Source organism: Neolamprologus multifasciatus, chromosome 6 (genome assembly GCF_963576455.1).
Source record: "Neolamprologus multifasciatus chromosome 6, fNeoMul1.2, whole genome shotgun sequence".
Taxonomy (NCBI): Eukaryota; Metazoa; Chordata; class Actinopteri; order Cichliformes; family Cichlidae; genus Neolamprologus; species Neolamprologus multifasciatus.
Genome location: NC_140444.1, coordinates 11872037 through 11891600, shown reverse-complemented (window position 1 = coordinate 11891600; position 19564 = coordinate 11872037). Strand labels below are relative to the sequence as shown.

Sequence of the window (19564 nt, the reverse complement as noted above, 5' to 3'; positions counted from 1 at the left end):
TATTTATATAGCGCCAAATCACAACAAAAGTCGCCTCAAGGCGCTTCATAGATACAGAGAAAAACCCAACAATCATATGACCCCCTATGAGCAAGCACTTTGGCGACAGTGGGAAGGAAAAACTCCCTTTTAACAGGAAGAAACCTCCGGCAGAACCAGGCTCAGGGAGGGGCGGCCATCTGCTGCGACCGGTTGGGGTGAGAGAAGGAAGACAGGATAAAAGACATGCTGTGGAAGAGAGACAGAGGTTAATAACAGATATGATTCAATGCAGCGAAGTCTATTAATACATAGTGAGTGAGAAAGGTGACTGGAAAGGAAAAACTCAATGCATCATGGGAATCCCCCGGCAGCCTACGTCTATTGCAGCATAACTAAGGGAGGATTCAGGGTCACCTGGTCCAGCCCTAACTATATGCTTTAGCAAAAAGGAAAGTTTTAAGCCTAATCTTAAAAGTAGAGATAGTGTCTGTCTCCCGAATCCAAACTGGAAGCTGGTTCCACAGAAGAGGGGCCTGAAAACTGAAGGCTCTCCCTCCCATTCTACTTTTAAATACTCTAAGAACAACAAGTAGTTCTGCAGTGTGAGAGCGAAGTGCTCTAATAGGGTGATATGGTACTACAAGGTAATTAAGATAAGATGGGGCCTGATTATTTAAGACCTTGTATGTGAGGAGCAGGATTTTGAATTCAATTCTGGATTTAACAGGAAGCCAATGAAGGGAAGCCAAAACAGGAGAAATATGCTCTCTCTTTCTAGTCCCTGTCAGTACTCTTGCTGCAGCATTTTGGATTAGCTGAAGGCTTTTCAGTGAGTTTTTTGGACATCCTGATAATAATGAATTGCAGTAGTCCAGCCTGGAAGTAATAAATGCATGAACTAGTTTTTCAGCGTCACTCTGAGACAGGATATACTACATACTACAATCTAAATATCAGGAGAGCAAATCAAATATGATACACTAGGTTTTAAAGTGTTACCGGAGAGAGGTAAAATGATCAAATAATCCAGAAAAAAACACAATACATAAAAGTTTAAATTGGTTTGTCATGGAGTGAAATAAACATTTGATCCCCAAGCAAAACATTACTTAGTACTCTGTGAAAAAGCACAGCAGTAGCTGTGTGGTGGCTGTAGCTCAGGAGGTCATCTCCTAGTCAGAAGGTTGGTTGCTCTAGTCTGCATGTTGCTCTCTGATGCAGAGCAATATTGTGTGACTGTTAGATAGAAAGCACTTACATAGAAAAAGCAAAGCAAAAAGTGCTTCTTTAAATGGGTGAATGAGACAAGTTATGTAAAGCGCTTTGAGTGCTCAGAGTAGAAAAGCTCTATATAAGAACCAGTCCATTTACAATAAAACATGTCTTGTAGTTGGTCAGCATGTTTGCACACATCTCAGGGGAGATTTTTACCCACTCCTCTTTATTTATGTTTTTTCAGGGTTCTGTACCCGTCAGTAATCTATTCGGGGGTATGTATCAGACAACCGGCCACATCTAAGCAAACAAAATTTTATAAATCAAATTTTATTCCATGTGAAGAGACAACAGACAATAGAAAATGTAATAAACAAGACTGTAAAAATGATTTTTCTTGTATTGGCTACTTCTTTTAGGGCTCACCACAGCTGATCATTGGCATCTATCTCACTCAGTGACAGTACCTCACGCTATCCCTGGGATCTCTGTTCTCTGTCACCTTAAGCCTCTGTATGTCCTTTGTCACTACATCCGTGAATCTTCTCAGAGGTCTCTCTTTTCCTCCTGCATGTCAGCTCCATATTCAACATCCTTCGTCCAGTATGTCCACTATCCATCCTTAGCATACCCAAATAATTACAACTTTGTCTCCAAACCACTCAACCTGAGCTGTCCCTTGGATATACTCATTTCCAGTCCTGTCCTTGTAAAACACTACCATCACTCTTGCTTCTCTGTCACAAATCACCCTGAGATTCATCTCCAAACACTCCACCCTGTGCACACTCTATTCTTCAACTTTCTTGTACAAAGATATAAAAAAAAAATGATAAAGATCGATAATTTAAATCCATAAAAAATAGAAATCTTTAAAACTAATAATAAACAAATACAAATTATTAGAAGCCACAACTTAAAACCAAAGGAATTGAAATGAAATGAGCTAATGATATATTAGATGCAGGCTGATCATCGTGTATATTTGTGTGCTTGATTCAGTTCTCTCACATGTAGCCTTTCACTTACTTTACATACTTACATACATACTTTGATTCTTTTCGCACTCTCGGAGATCTAGTGCGTAGACAGCGTCTTAAATATTGATGAAATGGTATTTCGTTTATGTGTTTGCAGTAGAGAGCGCATGAATTATTCACAGAGGAAGAGGCGAGTCTGGATCCCGCTACGTCTACTGGAAGAAGCTACAGTCACGTGACCACAAACGTCAACAACGAAATGGCAGCCTCCTGTTTTGTAAATTAACACAAGGTCCGAGCTGGTTAAAAGAGCGCTTCGATTTTAAATCTGAGTGTCGCATTTTCAAGGCGAAACCACCGGGTGTGTATTCAGCATTTCACTGGCTGCATGCGGGGGGCTACTTTACCGTTTTATGGTCGCTAGCTGTGGATTGAAATGCTAGCGTTTTGTTTCAAGGCGGCTCAGAGCGAGTACAGAAGGCTGTGGACTGTTTTCAAAATGAGGAAAACGACCAGTCCGCCCACGACTGTAGTATTGTCTGTTACGAAAGCTGTGAGAAAAGCTTTTCCTTTCAGCTGTAAAACTGGATAATTAGCTAGCAACTTTCCTAATATTCCACCGGTGTGTTACCACACCCACATGTAAATCCATCGCCGATACTCGGAATGAATTAGTTATTTGTGTGTTCTGTTTGGCCTTTTCTAGGAAAAAAAGTGATGCCTTAATGGAAACAAAAGTCGGCTACAGACTCTGCGTTTGTCTGTTTTATTACTTTTTAAAAACACACTCAAATACAATAATTGGATTTTATTGAGAAATTAACTAGCTAGTGGTTCAGATACTGAATGCAGCTGATTCATTTCATGTCAACTTGTAAACAACAACCGCACGCTGGGCTTCTAGCCAATAGGAGACCTCATCGATGTACAATACTGCTACCTGATTGGTCGGTTTGTGGATTCTTTTTACACAGCCTCACACTCAATGTGGAGAGTGATGGGGGAATCCACTGCTGTAGGTGATTATTGTAGTGCAAAGGGTCACACAAATGCCACCTCAACCCAGTCATCTTATTCTTTTAATATTTAACTCTGACTTCAGTAACAGTTGCTTATTCAGCATACTGCAGCAGAATAAAGGTCCAGGTGTGGCCTGTGACTTTGAGCTCCACGTGAATAGTTTGGTAGGTTGTCGTCAGTCTGTTCAGTTTCAGTCATCTGAATTCAACATGCCATCCGAAAAGTCAGGTAATCTCTAAAGAACCACATCTGTGTTTTGGAATTGTACCAGCATATCTGATTACCTATTGAGTACTGGTGTATCAGTGCTTGAGATCAGTGTTTTTGGACACTGATCAGTGCTTCGACGAGAAACTAGAGCCTATCTTATGATGCATTTTGAGATTGCTTTTTCTTTTTTTAACTATGTATGTTTAGATTTTCTTTTTTTTAAATTTTAATGTTTTTCTTGACTTCTTTCAAACATATCTCCTTTGCCATTCAGAAAAGGCTATGTCTCCAAAGATAACTGGAGAGCTGCTCAGGCAGCTCCGTCAGGCAATGAAGAACTGTAAATACTTCTCTGAGCCTATACAAGCCTACATAATCCCATCTGGAGATGCACATCAGGTAAATCAAATCACATTTACTACAATAAATATCTTTACACAACCCGTTAGCAAGACACACGGAAAATCTCTCAGCTGCTCCTCTTACTTCTGTCACTTCTCTAATTTCCCTTCTCACTGTGAACTCAGTTCACTTCTTAATTCACTTTAATTTACTTCTCATGGTCTTGTCTGACCTTTGCAACTGATTGTAGCCCTTTGCTCATTACACTTCCCTAACCCTGCCCTTTTCTTCTTCATGCACATGACTAGCAGCGATGGTGGCAATTAAAATATTTGTTGGGTGGATGGCCACTTCACAGTGATTGTTAATGAAGCTGATTTCTCCCGTGTCTCTGTGACTTTCAGAGTGAATACATTGCACCGTGTGACTGCAGACGTGAATTCATCTCTGGATTCGACGGCTCTGCAGGTTTGTATTGCTTGTGCATGATTCCCATTGCACACTCAAGTGTAGGTATAATCAATCATTTTCACTGCAAAAAATCTGGAACATTTGATAACTCAGAATGATATTTGATACAGTGGGGCAAAAAAGTATTTAGTCAGCCACCGATTGTGCAAGTTCCCCCACTTAAAATGATGACAGAGGTCAGTAATTTGCACCAGAGGTACACTTCAACTGTGAGAGACAGAATGTGAAAAAAAAAAAAAATCCATGAATTCACATGGTAGGATTTGTAAAGAATTTATTCGTAAATCAGGGTGGAAAATAAGTATTTGGTCAATAACAAAAATACAACTCAATACTTTGTAACATAACCTTTGTTGGCAATAACAGAGGTCAAACGTTTACTATAGGTCTTTACCAGGTTTGCACACACAGTAGCTGGTATTTTGGCCCATTCCTCCATGCAGATCTTCTCAAGAGCAGTGATGTTTTGGGGCTGTCGCCGAGCAACACGGACTTTCAACTCCCGCCACAGATTTTCTATGGGGTTGAGGTCTGGAGACTGGCTAGGCCACTCCAGGACTTTCAAATGCTTCTTACGGAGCCACTCCTTTGTTGCCCGGGCGGTGTGTTTTGGATCATTGTCATGTTGGAAGACCCAGCCTCGTTTCATCTTCAAAGTTCTCACTGATGGAAGTAGGTTTTGGCTCAAAATCTCACGATACTTGGCCCCATTCATTCTGTCCTTAACACGGATCAGTCGTCCTGTCCCCTTGGCAGAAAAACAGCCCCATAGCATGATGTTTCCACCCCCATGCTTCACAGTAGGTATGGTGTTCTTGGGATGCAACTCAGTATTCTTCCTCCAAACACGATGAGTTGAGTTTATACCAAAAAGTTCTACTTTGGTTTCATCTGACCACATGACATTCTCCCAATCCTCTGCTGTATCATCCATGTGCTCTCTGGCAAACTTCAGACGGGCCTGGACATGCACTGGCTTCAGCAGCGGAACACGTCTGGCACTGCGGGATTTGATTCCCTGCCGTTGTAGTGTGTTACTGATGGTGACCTTTGTTACTTTGGTCCCAGCTCTCTGCAGGTCATTCACCAGGTCCCCCCGTGTGGTTCTGGGATCTTTGCTCACCGTTCTCATGATCATTTTGACCCCACGGGATGAGATCTTGCGTGGAGCCCCAGATCGCGAGGGAGATTATCAGTTGTCTTGTATGTCTTCCATTTTCTGATGATTGCTCCCACAGTTGATTTTTTCACACCAAGCTGCTTGCCTATTGTAGATTCACTCTTCCCAGTCTGGTGCAGGTCTACAATTCTTTTCCTGGTGTCCTTCGAAAGCTCTTTGGTCTTGGCCATGGCGGAGTTTGGAGTCTGACTGGTTGAGGCTGTGGACAGGTGTCTTTTATACAGATGATGAGGTCAAACAGGTGCCATTCATACAGGTAACGGGTGGGGGACAGAAAAGCTTCTTACAGAAGACGTTACAGGTCTGTGAGAGCCAGGGATTTTCCTTGTTTGAGGTGACCAAATACTTATTTTCCACCCTGATTTACGAATAAATTCTTTACAAATCCTACCATGTGAATTCATGGATTTTTTTTTTTTCACATTCTGTCTCTCACAGTTGAAGTGTACCTCTGGTGCAAATTACTGACCTCTGTTATCATTTTAAGTGGGGGAACTTGCACAATCGGTGGCTGACTAAATACTTTTTTGCCCCACTGTATGTCTCGTTCAGACTCGTTTGTTAAGGGTAAAGCAGAACAAAAAACACCAGTGCACCTAGTTTCATGTTGAAAAGTAGTTTTCTTTCCCATTAAAGGCTGTGAACTTTCAAGAAAGGTGGGGGTTTTTTTTAAACGTAAGAAAACACTGTGGAAATCTTGCCTTCTGCCCTGACATAACCACAGTTTTACACGAGACAAGAAAAATTTGCTCTTTCTCAGGCGGCTTATTCACTGCTGTCATTTCAGAGGTATAAACCTTATATGTTGCTTCAGAGAAATGAATAGATATGCTTTTTGTACAAATAAAGCCAAGTAGCCAAAAGAAAGTGCTGAACAAAATTTCTTCCATACTTTGCCATTCAGGCACAGCCATCGTTACAGAGCAGCATGCTGCAATGTGGACTGATGGCCGATACTTCCTGCAAGCCCACCAGCAGATGGACAACAACTGGACCCTGATGAAGATGGGTAATGTCCACCTTGGTGTTTCAGTGATGAAAAAATCTCTCTCTGTTACATAAAGTACAAACACCAACGGATCTTTTTTTTTTTTTTTTCTCATTTTAAAAGTTATATTTAACTACATGTGCTTTTAAAGTTTGAGGCTCTCTAATGGAGCAGCTGCACAGGCTCAACATGGACATTTAGATCTGTCACAGCATGAGTAATAAGGCTTGAGTCACAGCTAGACAATCAGTCAGAATGGGTTTTTTCTAAGACTGGAAAAAGTGTCGCAAACTTAAGTTTAGAGACTATTTGTGTCCGCACCGGGTGTAGACACACATACATTTTAGTATTCCATCTTCCACATTGGTATGAGTCATTTATATTATACATTCACATGTCTTGAAGGTGTCATAAACTGATTTTAATAATCATATACAGGGCTGAAGGAGACACCCTCACAGGAAGACTGGCTGATCAGTGTTCTTCCTGAAAACTCAAAAGTGGGAGTAGATCCTTGGATCATTGCTGCTGGTAAGCTACAGTATCATATTCATGTTAGTTCAGTGAATTAGCATTGCAAGCTTTACTTGGAAAACCGCTCATGCTGCAGTGAGGCAACCGAGGCAAACGGAAATATTCCAGTATGCAACAAGAGTGCATGATTTGAACATTTCTAGCTCATCTTATTAGATTTTAACTTGCACAAAAAAAAAATGGAGGAATTCTTAAGCTCTCAGACAAATACACTTGCATTGTGTTGTAGAGTAGAGGCAGCCTGCAGCGTCTCCACTTCAGACCCACAAATCACCCAAAATAAATAAATAAATAAAAATTCAGTTAGGATCTGTATAATCAGAAGAATATTGTTTACAATCGATGGCCATTTCTTTTTAACTTCAAATTTATATCAATAGCACAGTATAGAAGAGCACACATGGTTGACAACAGATAAGACATCTAATACCCACATGGAGATAAATAAAGTTATCTGAATTGTCAAAAACCGAAAGAAAAAACAAGTTTGGGTGGATGTGGGTTGCCAAGCAGCTTGCAATAACTGTAAGTAGGCTAATATGACTTAATCAGCATGACCTTCATGAGATTAGCTGGTTGGACTATGAAACTATGCATGCTGGCTGATATTTAAATCACCTGATCTGCCGAGATTACTGCAGAGTGTGACTCTGTTGCCCCTATGAAGTAACACTCTGTTTTGTTTTGTTTTTATTTGGTATTTGTGCTTGTTAAGAAATCTCATATTGTGTTTCAGACCAATGGAAGAATATGTTCAAGGCTCTGTCCAGTGCTGGCCACTCGTTGGTAGCAGTGCAGGATAACCTTATCGATGCCGTCTGGCCGGACCGACCAGAAAGACCCAGCACACAACTCCGCAGCCTGGGATTAGACTTCACTGGTCAGTGCAATTAAATAGCATTAAAACCATTTTACATGTAGCCTCTTTTTATTTTTAATAGTAGCTTATTAAGTGTTTGTCTGTTTTAAAAAAAATTATATATTTTTTTAATTTAAAAAAAAAGTGTAATACTTTTAGAAATCCACATAATCTAGACACAGTTTAATGGCCCTTTAAATTACGTTTCCAGTCTTCAGTAACTAGATGTATAGGCATTGGATGAAACAAACTTGTGTCTTTGTGTGTTATTTATGCTTTGTGTAGGTATTTCCTGGCAAGACAAGATCACAACGCTGCGAGCCAAGATGTCAGAGAGGAAGATCACCTGGTTTGTTGCAACAGCACTGGATGAGATTGCGTGTACGGTTCAGTTTTCCTGCTCCTGAGTGCAGTTCAGTTAAGCTCTTCAATGTGCATAATCTAAATATTAGTGTCCAGTACATGATAACAAGCAGAGGACACATGTGCGAGTGTCCCTTTAGATTCGAGGACCTCAGCGTTCACCATGCTTTATTTGCTCTTGTTTCTGATTGTCCTGTTTATTAGATGAAGATTTATTTTGATTGTCAGCAGGTAACATTTAGGGCTGGATGGCTTCAACCAGCAGATTATAGAGATGAAACCTGTAAGGATGAATGACAGTTCAATAATAACACTGACATTTTACACCACCCACTTCATACTGGCTCATTGTTTCATGAGAATTTAAGTATTCATTGCTATGTTATGCATCATAATAGAAAGAAGAATAGGGTGTTTCTTTTTTTGTTTCATTTTTTTAATCTGTCATCTTATTGTTTTGTTTTCTCAGGGCTTTTCAACCTTCGCGGGGCAGACATTGAGTACAACCCAGTTTTCTTTGCATATACCATTGTGGGAATGAATACAATAAGGTGACGTCCAGTATGATGCATCAGTGATTATGAATTTGGACAAACAGCGCTTTACTGTAAAACTTAGACAGTAGTTTGTATAATTTGAGAGATGTCAGAATAACTGAAGGTGTGCATAACATAACGTACCTATCTGGACTTTGGACAAAATTTCAAGTTTATGTGCATTTTCATTGTGTTTAGTGCAATCACATCTGTTAGTGCTAATGAATTGTACTCCACGATGCACTTGAGGACATCTAAAAGATAATTGTATGCAACCAGATTGTATACTATATGTATTGCGATATGTACACTGTATGTATTTAGTAGCTAGTTAAGGGCACATCCAGTAGATTACACCTCCCAAAGCCAGAGAAACAGGGTTTCCTCCTGTGTTAACCATTTCCCTTTTTCACTCAGCAACCCTTTCCTCTCTGCAGGTTTTTTGTGGACCTCAAACGTCTTTCTGACCCTGCAGCGAGAGAGCATCTGCAGCTGGACTCCCCTAGCAAACCTGAGCTGAGCATCCAGACATTTCCGTATGAGTCGGTCTACACTGAGCTCCAGGCCATCTGTGCTGCACTTGGCCCAAAGGACAAAGTGTGGATTTGTGATAAAGCCAGTTGTGCTCTCACACAGGTCATCCCTAAGGTGAGAGAAATGATTAATCAAGAGGGAAATGATTACTTGAGTCACTGCTAAATTTGTAAGTTTGCTCCCTTATGAAGAAGTGAACGTGCTGTAATTCATGTGGTAGTTTCATTTGAACAGGAAGAGACAGAATATCGACTGCGAATCCAAAACAAACACGTTACATAAAAGTTCTAAACTGATTTTCATATCAGAGAATGAAATAAGTATTCAATCCTCAAGCAGAACATGACGTAGTCCTTGGTGGAGAAATCCTTGTTGCCAAGCAGTGAAGTAAGACATCCTTGCCAACCACCCATGAGGCAAGGTCTTACATGGAGCTCCAGACAGATGGTGGTTGATGGTCATTTTGTAAATCGGCCACTTCTGAATAATCGTACCAACAGTTCCAGGCTCATGCAGGTCTAAAATCTTGTCTTTGGCATCCTTTAAAAGCTGTTTGGTCTCATAAATTCAGCAGTGATCGTTTTCTCACTGTAGATATCAATAGTTCATGTGTAGAGGCTCATTGTTGGCTTCTGGTGTTCACAAAAGAAGGTAAAGAAGATTTAAAAAAAAAAAAAAACAAGCTGGATTGCGTCTAGGTCATGTCTGTTTACACAAATATGAAGAAGTAGTATCTGCTTTAAATACCAGTGGTTGGTAAAAACATACCTGAGTACTTTGTGGCTCAGGGGTAATTTGTAAATGCCAGAGAGTTTTTACAGTTTAGAAAAAAATTGCCTGTTTGTTTCCTTGTTCCTGTCAGATGACACATTCTCAGATTATTGGGTCAGATTTTTGAAAACATGCTGTTTTAAATTCTCAGAAATAGGACAGAGACCTATAAGATTACAGACATTTAAGTGTCTGGTAGAAATACTAATTTTCTCACCTGCATTAGCAAGTAAAACTTGAAAAATATCTTGTAACTTTAGCAAAACTAACAACTCTTAATATGTAACATGAATCTGCTCTACCCGATGTGAAACTGGTTCATTACATTCATAAAAATACAGCAAAATACAATAAATATTTCTCATTTAGTATGAATATATTTAAAAAATAGTAAAAGAGCTGCATGTTTTTTAATGTTTTCTCCTGATGTTGTGTTTTGTTTTTTGTTTTGTTTTTTTGGTAAAGACTCACCGATCTCCAATTCCCTACACTCCACTCTGCCTCGGCAAAGCTGTGAAAAATGCCACAGAGATTCAAGGCATGAAAATGGCACATGTAAGAATCACTGACCCCTGAAATATGTAGTGTAAAACATATTAGTGTGTCTAATATTTTTATAAACTGTGTGTTTGTGCGTTTGCCAACAGATCAAAGATGCAGTGGCACTTTGTGAACTCTTTGCTTGGTTGGAAAAGGAGGTATCGTATTTTTTTTTGTTTTGTTTTTTAATCTTATTTTCATGCATGCATCTCTGGAATTTTCATTTCTGGCTTCAATTTAATTCAGTTCATATAGCACCTAATCACAACAACAGTTGCCTTGTATTGTAAGGGAAAGACCCTGTATAACAGCGGTCCCCAACCCCCGGGCCTCGGACCGGTACCGGTCCGTGAGTCGTTTGGTACCGGGCCGCGAGAGTTGAGGCATGTATGGTTTTTATCGGTTTTCAGCGTTATTTTGTTATCGTTTTGATCATTAACTCGGTTTTCCTGGGTCTTTTCACGTGTGTTATAAATAAATCTTCTTTTTTTCGGTACCGGTACTAGTTTTATTTTGTTGTATTTATATGCGACACCTTAAAGGCCGGTCTGTGAAAATATTGTCGGGCATAAACCGGTCCGTGGTGCAAAAAAGGTTGGGGACCGCTGCTCTATAATACAGATTTTCACTTACTCTCATCATCCAGGAAACACGTTTTTGTTTTTTTTGCAATTAATTTTTTTTCACTGTGAGTGTAGGAATGCTATGGTCGGATCGATGACATTTTGTCATGTGCTTTAACGTCTTCCTTGTTGAGTTTCACGTGCGTTGGTTTTTGTAATTTTACAGATTCCAAACGGCAATGTGACTGAGATATCTGCTGCTGATAAGGCAGAAGAATTACGTAGGTGTGTTTTGTTTTGCTCTTTTGTTTAACATAACGTTGATCAAGCTCATCCAGTTTAGCTTCAACAGCTTCCTTCTTGGAAAGGATGTCTTTAAAAGATGCTGGTCCACTTCCAATCTGCATCCTCCCTCAGGTGCAACTGAAAAGGTTTTTAATTAAATGGTAAGGTAAAAATAGAGCACAAAGCCGTCTTTACCAGAAACGGGAACCTCTGACTGCCATCACATGGATGGATTACGATCACTTATTGTCACTTATCGGAAACTGGGCCGATTATGTTTTAATTTCACTTCTCTAAACTCTTTTCTTTATGGAAAACTAAAATATAATCACAATACGGAGCGTGTGTTGTACTGTAATTGCAATATTAATATAATACTGTAAATACAAGTTTTCTGTTAGATGTTTACTGTGAGCTCATCACTTCCATGGTTGGTCCGTCACTTTATTGTCTCCTAAAACTTAAGTTTCTTGTGTTCTGTGAGGGTTTTGTTTATTTGTTTTGTGAGCCTTTTCTTTTGCTTTTTATTTCTGTTGTGTTTTGTTTGCTTTTTTTTTTTTTTTTTTTTTTAAGCATTTTTTTTATTTGTTGCGATTTACTTAAGTTTCAGTGTGCTTGAATTCTCACGGTCACTGTGCGACCTTGATAATAGTTTTTTTTTGTTTTTTTTGTTGTTTTTTTGTCTTTTCCTTTAAACCCACTCAGATGTAAGACTATTTGGTTTGAAGCCCCTTGAGTAAACTTGCAGAGTAAAAGTGTGCAGAGCACAGACTGGTCACAGCTCCCTCTACTGGATATAGGAGGAAAACAGAGTGCTGAAGTTCTGGTATTAATCTTAACCTGGTATTAAGCTTTTGCAATATTTTTATCCCTCTGGGGGAAAAAGGTGAAAGTGTCATATGTCATTTAAAAAAATACTTTTTTAAAAACTAATAAATGGCACGTTTGCCTTTTCTATAGTAAGCAAAAATAGTGCAAATATGGAAAACAAACTCCCACCAGGTGCTAGCAGGAAGTGCTGGAAGCAGGTGGAGAAGTTGTTATTGATTAAAATGTAGCTGTTTGCTGTATAACAACAAACCCCGATCATCTCAATCACATTAAAAAGAAGAAATTTGTCCGTTACCACTTAACTGGTAATTAAGAACTATTCCATGTGGCTACCTTTTGAAACCAAAGCTGTCATCAAGAAACAGTTGCATCTCAGAAAATGAAAAAAAATAAAAAAATAATTTAAAATATTTCTCATGGTATAATTATGACTGCCATTAATGCTTACCATTTTCTTGCACTTTTTTCAGTCAGCAGAAAGATTTTGTGGGTCTCAGCTTCCCAACAATTTCCAGTGTTGGTCCACATGGAGCGATCATACATTACAGGTTAATTTGCAAATAAAAACTGTATTTGTGTCATTTTTGTTAATTCATAGTTTTAGCTTGTATCTGTGATTTCATGTTTTTTTTTTTTTTTTTTTTTTTGCTTGTAGACCACTGCCTGAGACCAATAGGACCCTCACTGTAAATGAAGTTTATCTCATCGACTCTGGAGCTCAATACGTGTAAGTAAGGTTGTTTTTAAATGCTGCAGAGCAGATGTCTTTAGGATAATCAGTTACCTCTTTACGTCTTTTGCAGTGATGGAACAACAGACGTCACACGTACCATGCACTTCGGGACACCATCTGCTTTTGAGAAGGTACGTTTGTGTGATTGCTCAGAATATTTCCTGCCACCGGTTAATTTAATTGAATTACACTTAGGTTGACTCAGTACTGTTTATTTACAAAGACTATTATATGTATCTTTGTAATATGTGTGTTATTTTCCTCCTAGGAATGCTTTACCTACGTACTGAAGGGACACATAGCTGTCAGCGCTGCCATTTTCCCCAATGGAACAAAAGGTGCAGCACTCGGATCTGTCGTTAAGACTATGCTGATGTTGTTTTCAGTACACGGATGTTAAAAATGACGATTTTACACCAAAATAGCTAACAAAGTTCCAGATGACTCATGGTGATTAGTACTTGTTCTGTCTATTCAGGAATACAAATGTTTTATTTCTACAAGATAAACATTTTGTCGCTCATAACACAGACATCTTTTTGGCCAATCAAGCTTGTTTACTTACGATCTTGAACTATGTCTTATGCTAAAGGAAGAACAATCGTGTTATAATTATATCCCGTAAAAAGCCGGAAGCTGTCACCCTGCCAGGGGACATGGAAGTTTGAAATTATTACCATAGGTGCATCTACTAGTAGGCTAAGAGTTACCTCTGGCTGCCACCAGTATTTTATGATCATACACTCAGTATTTTAACTAGGAAAAAAAATCACATCCGAACAATCCATGTGCATATTTTTTTCTGACATGCACAAGCAGAGAAGTAAAAGACCTTTGAAATGTTGTGTTAAAATGTAGAAAAGAATCCAGATCTAAACCTCTATTCCTTTACCAGGCCACCTCTTGGATTCGTTTGCCCGTGCGGCCCTGTGGGAGTCTGGGCTGGACTACCTCCACGGTACAGGTCACGGGGTGGGCTGTTTCCTCAACGTTCACGAGGGGCCTTGCGGCATCAGCTACAAAACCTTCGCAGATGAACCGCTGGAGGCCGGCATGATTGTCAGTGATGGTATGATCTACTGTATGTAATGGATCATAAAATGAAGAATCTGTTGCATTTGCAGTGTTTACAGAGCGGCTGTTCGATTAATAAATGTCCAGTTATTCAGAGAAACCCCAGCAGCAAATTCAGGAAAGAGCTAAAACAATAAATACCGTACACTGGAAATGAAACAAAGTCAATAATTAATTGACTTTTTCCATTAACCTTCTATTTTTTTCTGTGATATAAAACAGTCAAAAACTGCTACATCATTGTATCTCCTCTGGAGATATCTGCTTATCCAAGTAGTGTACAAGTCAAAAGGGGAACCTGTAGTTTTTCCAGAGATTAAAAGAAAATCTTATAAAAATATCCAAATTTAACCTCCTAAGTTCCCGAACTCTTTCATGGCATGCATTTTTTCTTTCTCTTTGCTATTTGGGCTGATTGGGATGAATGTAAAAACAAAGAATTACGTGATTTATTATTATTTTTTTTTAATTAATGAATTTATTTTTTTAAACCTGACTTTTGTTTCTGAGAAAAAACGGATCCACATATCAGGACATTCACTTTTTGATAGATTAGTGGCAGTCTAATGTCCTCGTAAGTGGATATCAGGCACTGGTAGAGCAAAATGTAGTATTTTAGTCTAGAAAACCCAAAATGTGACGTCCACATATGTGGATGCCAGGTCCTAGGAGGATAAGTCTACCAAAGCTCAGCTGGCTATAATTTGTGTGTTTGTGTGTGTTATTCCTTTGTAGAACCTGGATACTATGAAGATGGATCTTTTGGCATTCGTCTGGAAAATGTGGTCCTCGTTGTACCAGCTAAGCCCAAAGTACGTGTTAAAACAGGTCAAATGAATGTTCAGAAACGATTTTTTTTTTTTTTTACACGTTCTCTAAATATCTATGAGTCGTTATAACCATTAAGATGTTCTTTACTTTTAATTCTTTGTAGCAAAATAATGAGATGAATTAATGATGTTTTTTGTTTTTCTGTCTGTATGTGCAGTACAACTACAGAAACAGGGGTAGTCTGACATTTGAGCCTCTCACTCTGGTCCCCATCCAAGTGAAAATGATGAATACAGAGCTTCTCACTCAGAAGGAGGTAAGATTTTGGTACTCGGATAAAAAGAAAAATCTGTATATGTATACTCGGAGTAGGGTTGTTTGATATGACGATATATTTTTTACGCAATCGTTTGTTTCATGGTGTCGCAAAATAAACTGTTTACGGCAATATTTTTTCGTTATTTTGATGGTCACTGTAGTGGCTATATTAATTTCTTAAAGTTGTCTCTTTCTCTTATATTTAATATAACCACACTACAGACAGACAAGCGTTTGTTTTTATGCGTTGTCGTTAGCAACAACGACGGTAAAACCACCGCGTGTCCGCTTGTTCCACATAAACCTTTCACAATAAAGCTCAAGATCCTGTTGAGACTTTTCAAAATACACTGAATCACGTGAAAGATGCAGAGTGTTTACGATGAGAAGCAAAAAAGAGCCGCCAGGTGCTAAAAAATAAACCTTAGACTCAAACGTTAGAACAGGCTTTTCCCCGCAGCACGCCGTGTAATAAATACTCACAAAGAAAACGGCGGCTGTTACAACTTATGTCTAAAAATGTGTAGTTTCATGCATCGGTTAAAACACTCGACTCCAGCTACACGACGTCCAGCTGGAAACACTTAACGCAAGTCGAGCTGCCCGAGATTCACAGAATTTACAGAAAATGTTACATTTTTGTGATTTATATCGTTATTGGACGATAGATGTCTTATATCGGGATATGAGATTTTGGTCATATCGCACAGCCCTAACTCGGAGTTTATCACAGTTATATATGTGGTAAAAACTTCAAATTCTGCACATCCAGTATTATCAGCTTTTTATTCTGTACGATGAATATGAACATTCTCAGCTTGCAATGTTATTGAAATCCTGTATTACATTATGCCGTGTATATGTGGTTTGACTCTTGGCTCTCCTCTCCTGCAGCGGGACTGGGTGAATGAGTACCACAGGAAGTGTCGGGAGGTGGTTGGAGCAGAGTTGGAGAGGCAGGGTAGGCAGGAGGCATTAGAGTGGCTGATCAGAGAGACCCAGCTGATCATCTGAGGACCAACTCTTGTGTGATCATTTTGCCCAGGATTACTGTTGATTGCTCTGCAGTGATAAACATTTGTATTTTCTCATGTTTCTCCATGTCTCGCACCCAGCTTCTTTTGTAAAGCACATTACATCAGCAGTTTTATTAAAGATCTGTCAAAAGCAAGAAGCACTTTTATATGCTTACTGTTTTTGTGAGGGGAAATAACTTCTGATGAACTATTATCATATATTGAGTGTTCATGAAACATATGGAATACATTATTGAGACTCTTTTAGAGCAAAAGAAATCTACAGTAGTAGTAGTTCTGAGTAGTGTATCACAGACTACTGAATCTAGGTTGTACAACTGATGTAGTGCCCTTCACATCTTGGTGAGAAGTTTTCATACACATAGCTGGAGGTGTCAAACTTCCAACCTTTCAGACTGAGTCAAGTGCCTCTAGCTAATCTTGTTAGAACTGTTTCCCACCCTCTAAAGCTGCATGTAAAATATTGGAGGGTCCAGGACGACACCTCTTTTGGGATCACTGGCGAACTCTTGAAATGAGTGAGACAATGAGAGCACCTGTTGCTCCTCTGGTATCCCACTCGCTTTATTGGCTCCCTCCTCATCTTCATCCTTCCCTCCTACGGGCAGCGGGTTACTGTAGATGTAATAGATCCGGGAGTTGTCCTTCGGTGCCTCTGGTTTCCTGAAGAAGGTGAGAGGGTTGATGAAACTCGTCGATCTCTTCACTGCTTTGACTGCCACGGGATCGTCCGGCTCGCCTCGGGTCACTGCGCTCTCGTATAATTGTGCTCTTTTTGACTGCCTGTTGAACAAAGCAGTAGTAATTACACTGACATGTAACTTTACTTTGGATTACCTGGTCACTCTTTAAGATTATCAGTTTTAATTTAAACAAATACACAATTTCATTCAGCTGTTACCTCAATTAAGCTAGGAGTTGCACATATCTATAAACATGCTTTAGTCCTTTAGGCTCACCTGGAACGGTTGTAGCAGACGGTAATGCAGTACAAGCCAGTGATGGCAAGTATACAAAAGGCCAACGTAATCATCACAACGTTAAACACTTTGATATCTGGGTGGCAGAAAGCAAAGGGGGAAAACGGTTAAACTGTATGATAAGAGTTCTGAGAAATTAACAGAAGAACATTACGTACCAAACAGGCCAGAGCTCATGTTCTCGTCTTGCTGCTCCAAAGCTGCGGTCCCGTTCAGGTGGAGGTTCACTACCGTCGGCACTCTGTCTTGTGCGGATTCACTCATGTTGCTGCCACTGGCATCCAAAACAAGGACTCGAGGCTGGGCTGTAAAACTCTTTTCATTGGTTTATTGAAAAAAACTCTGCCCATGTGACTGCAACAGCTTGAGTGAGTCTTTGTGGTGACCCCCCCCCCCTTCTTTGTCAGCCCTTGAGCTGGAGACCCCCTCTTCTGCCTCTCTGCTACTCTCCCTGTTTACTGCTCATTATTCTGTTCAAGTTTCTGGGGGACACTGAGGGGAGGGAGATGCTGATCCCTTTATACTGTTTGTAATAAGCTCTGGGTGATGACCCAGAACCAGTGAGCTTGATCCAAGCTTCCACCACTGAAAGAGGAAGCAACGCAATTAAGCAAATGAAGTAATTTTTTTATTGTGCAGTGCAGTGAAAGCATGGTCATTTATAGCAGAATATATATATATATATATATATACATATAGCTCCTTTGTGGAAGGATGATTATTATACAAAAGGTGCTTTACAGTTTTTACTATATAAAAATGCAAGTGTTTCAAATTGCATTTTGTTATCTATTTAGCTTGAATTTGTAAGCATTTAGACCATAAAAAGTCAAAGAAATAGTGGCAAAGTTCTGAGAGTCCTTCCTTACCTTCAAAAGTCAAAGATAATCCTTTTTTCTAATATAAAGAGAGGAAATAGCTGACTTTTTCCTCTCTCTATCACTCTCTCTCAATAATTAGCAAATTAGAAATTCCATCTTACTTTTAATTAAATCTGTAAAGATATGTTCACATCATAGACTGTATGTAAAATATGCATGGCGCCACCCACTGGTTGTTAAAAGTTAAACAAGTGTTTTTCCTGTTACCATGTCTGCTTTTTGAAAGCAGGCACCATAAGCATGGGGCAAAAACGGACGAGCGTTGCACATTCAATGGTTAAAGAACATTTAGTGCTTCTGAGGTATAGGTACAAACTCTAATGAGTTCTAGTGTTACACAGAAATGGTTAACCCAAAAGTAGACAATCAAGAGGTGGCAGATTAGATAGGTATTTTATTTGAATGCAGATGGTGATGGTGATGGTGCTGCGGTGGGACGGTAATAGTCAAGGATGCCCCATGCAGTGGAGTGAGGAAGGCCAAAGGAGGAGTGGAACTGCAAAGAAGGGAGCACAGAGGTGAATATAGCTTGGCAAGGTGGTCGGCACAGAGTTGCGTATTTTTACAGGCTTGATGACTGTGATCCTGTGCTGCTTTGGTACTTTTGATCAGGCTCAGGGCTCCAGTCCTGCAGTCAAGCAAAGACAGAGTATGACAGAGCAGCACTAGGAGTGGCAAAAGGACCCGAGTGGCCTGAAGTGAATCATAATTGAGAAGTGAAATTAGGCGACATTTCAGACAAAATCCAAAATTCGGGAGACTGATTTCCTTACCTTTTGTCTGTTATACTTTCACTCCTGGCTTTGCGTGTTTCGAGGACGGTAGTACAGTACAACACAACACTCCAATTAGACGAAAATCAGTTTCCACAAACTGTCAGGATCCACGGCAGAGTGCTTCCAAAGTGTTTTCAGAGCCAAAGCCAGCAAAAACGCAACAAAGACAGCATTCTTCTTTCTTCTTATGCTTCACTTCACCGTGCAGCGCCACGGGAGACATCATGCAATTATGAGGATCCAATTAAAAGGGGTTTTGTTTCTCTTTGATGAGACGATCTGCCACACAAAGTGAACATTTTGAGAATTTTACTTCTTTGAATGATCTTTCTAGAAATATTTACGCATATTAGTTCTCAGAAAATATAATAACTTGCTATATCGAATTAAACAAGAAATTATTGGCATTTGAAAAATAGTGGATAGCTTGCACTGTCAAACAAGGACTTCATGAAAACACTGCTGTCCTAACAAATTCATTAGATAGTTGATTTTTAGGGTCCAGGGCAGCATGAGATCTCACTTGTAGCGTTTGGTAGTTCTTAAAAAAACAACAAAAAACTGCTTCCACGACTGGCTAAACACGAACTCCTGCAGTGATCGTCTTCTCCAGCAGGTGTCAGACCTTGCCTGTCTGTTTGTACTTCAGCATGCAGTCACATTACTTACTGAGACTGGCCCTGGCAGTTTAGGGTTGAGTGACAGCTGGGGTCTTTATATTCCAAGTCAGTGCACATTAAAGAAAAACAAAGCCAGACTTCATTTAACTGATTAGGAAGTATGCCATGAC

The 19564-nt window shown here is 39.6% G+C and overlaps 2 protein-coding genes across 3 annotated transcripts; one reads left to right on the top strand and one right to left on the bottom strand.

Moving 5' to 3' along the window:
* The first annotated feature begins 2392 nt into the window (after positions 1–2392).
* On the top strand, positions 2393–17194 carry xpnpep1 (X-prolyl aminopeptidase (aminopeptidase P) 1, soluble). 2 transcript variants are annotated; one of them, XM_085163529.1, is made up of 20 exons: positions 2393–2538; positions 3682–3806; positions 4154–4217; positions 6305–6409; positions 6827–6919; positions 7659–7802; positions 8067–8162; positions 8614–8695; positions 9118–9328; positions 10451–10540; positions 10633–10683; positions 11315–11373; positions 12675–12752; positions 12860–12931; positions 13008–13068; positions 13206–13275; positions 13833–14006; positions 14747–14823; positions 15000–15098; positions 15995–17194. In XM_085163529.1, the coding sequence occupies exons 2-20, from the start codon at positions 3690–3692 to the stop codon at positions 16112–16114; spliced, it is 1863 nt and encodes a 620-aa protein (XP_085019655.1). In that variant the 5' UTR covers positions 2393–2538; positions 3682–3689; the 3' UTR covers positions 16115–17194. The 2 variants fall into 2 exon arrangements, with proteins under 2 accessions (XP_085019655.1, XP_085019654.1); XM_085163528.1 differs by lacking the exon at positions 2393–2538 and adding an exon at positions 2545–3425.
* On the bottom strand, positions 12603–17478 carry LOC146516542 (uncharacterized). Its single transcript, XM_085163547.1, has 3 exons — positions 17276–17478; positions 17097–17193; positions 12603–16920 (listed from the first exon to the last, which is right to left on the bottom strand). The coding sequence occupies exons 1-3, from the start codon at positions 17379–17381 to the stop codon at positions 16581–16583; spliced, it is 543 nt and encodes a 180-aa protein (XP_085019673.1). The 5' UTR covers positions 17382–17478; the 3' UTR covers positions 12603–16580.
* Between the last annotated feature and the right edge of the window lie 2086 nt (positions 17479–19564).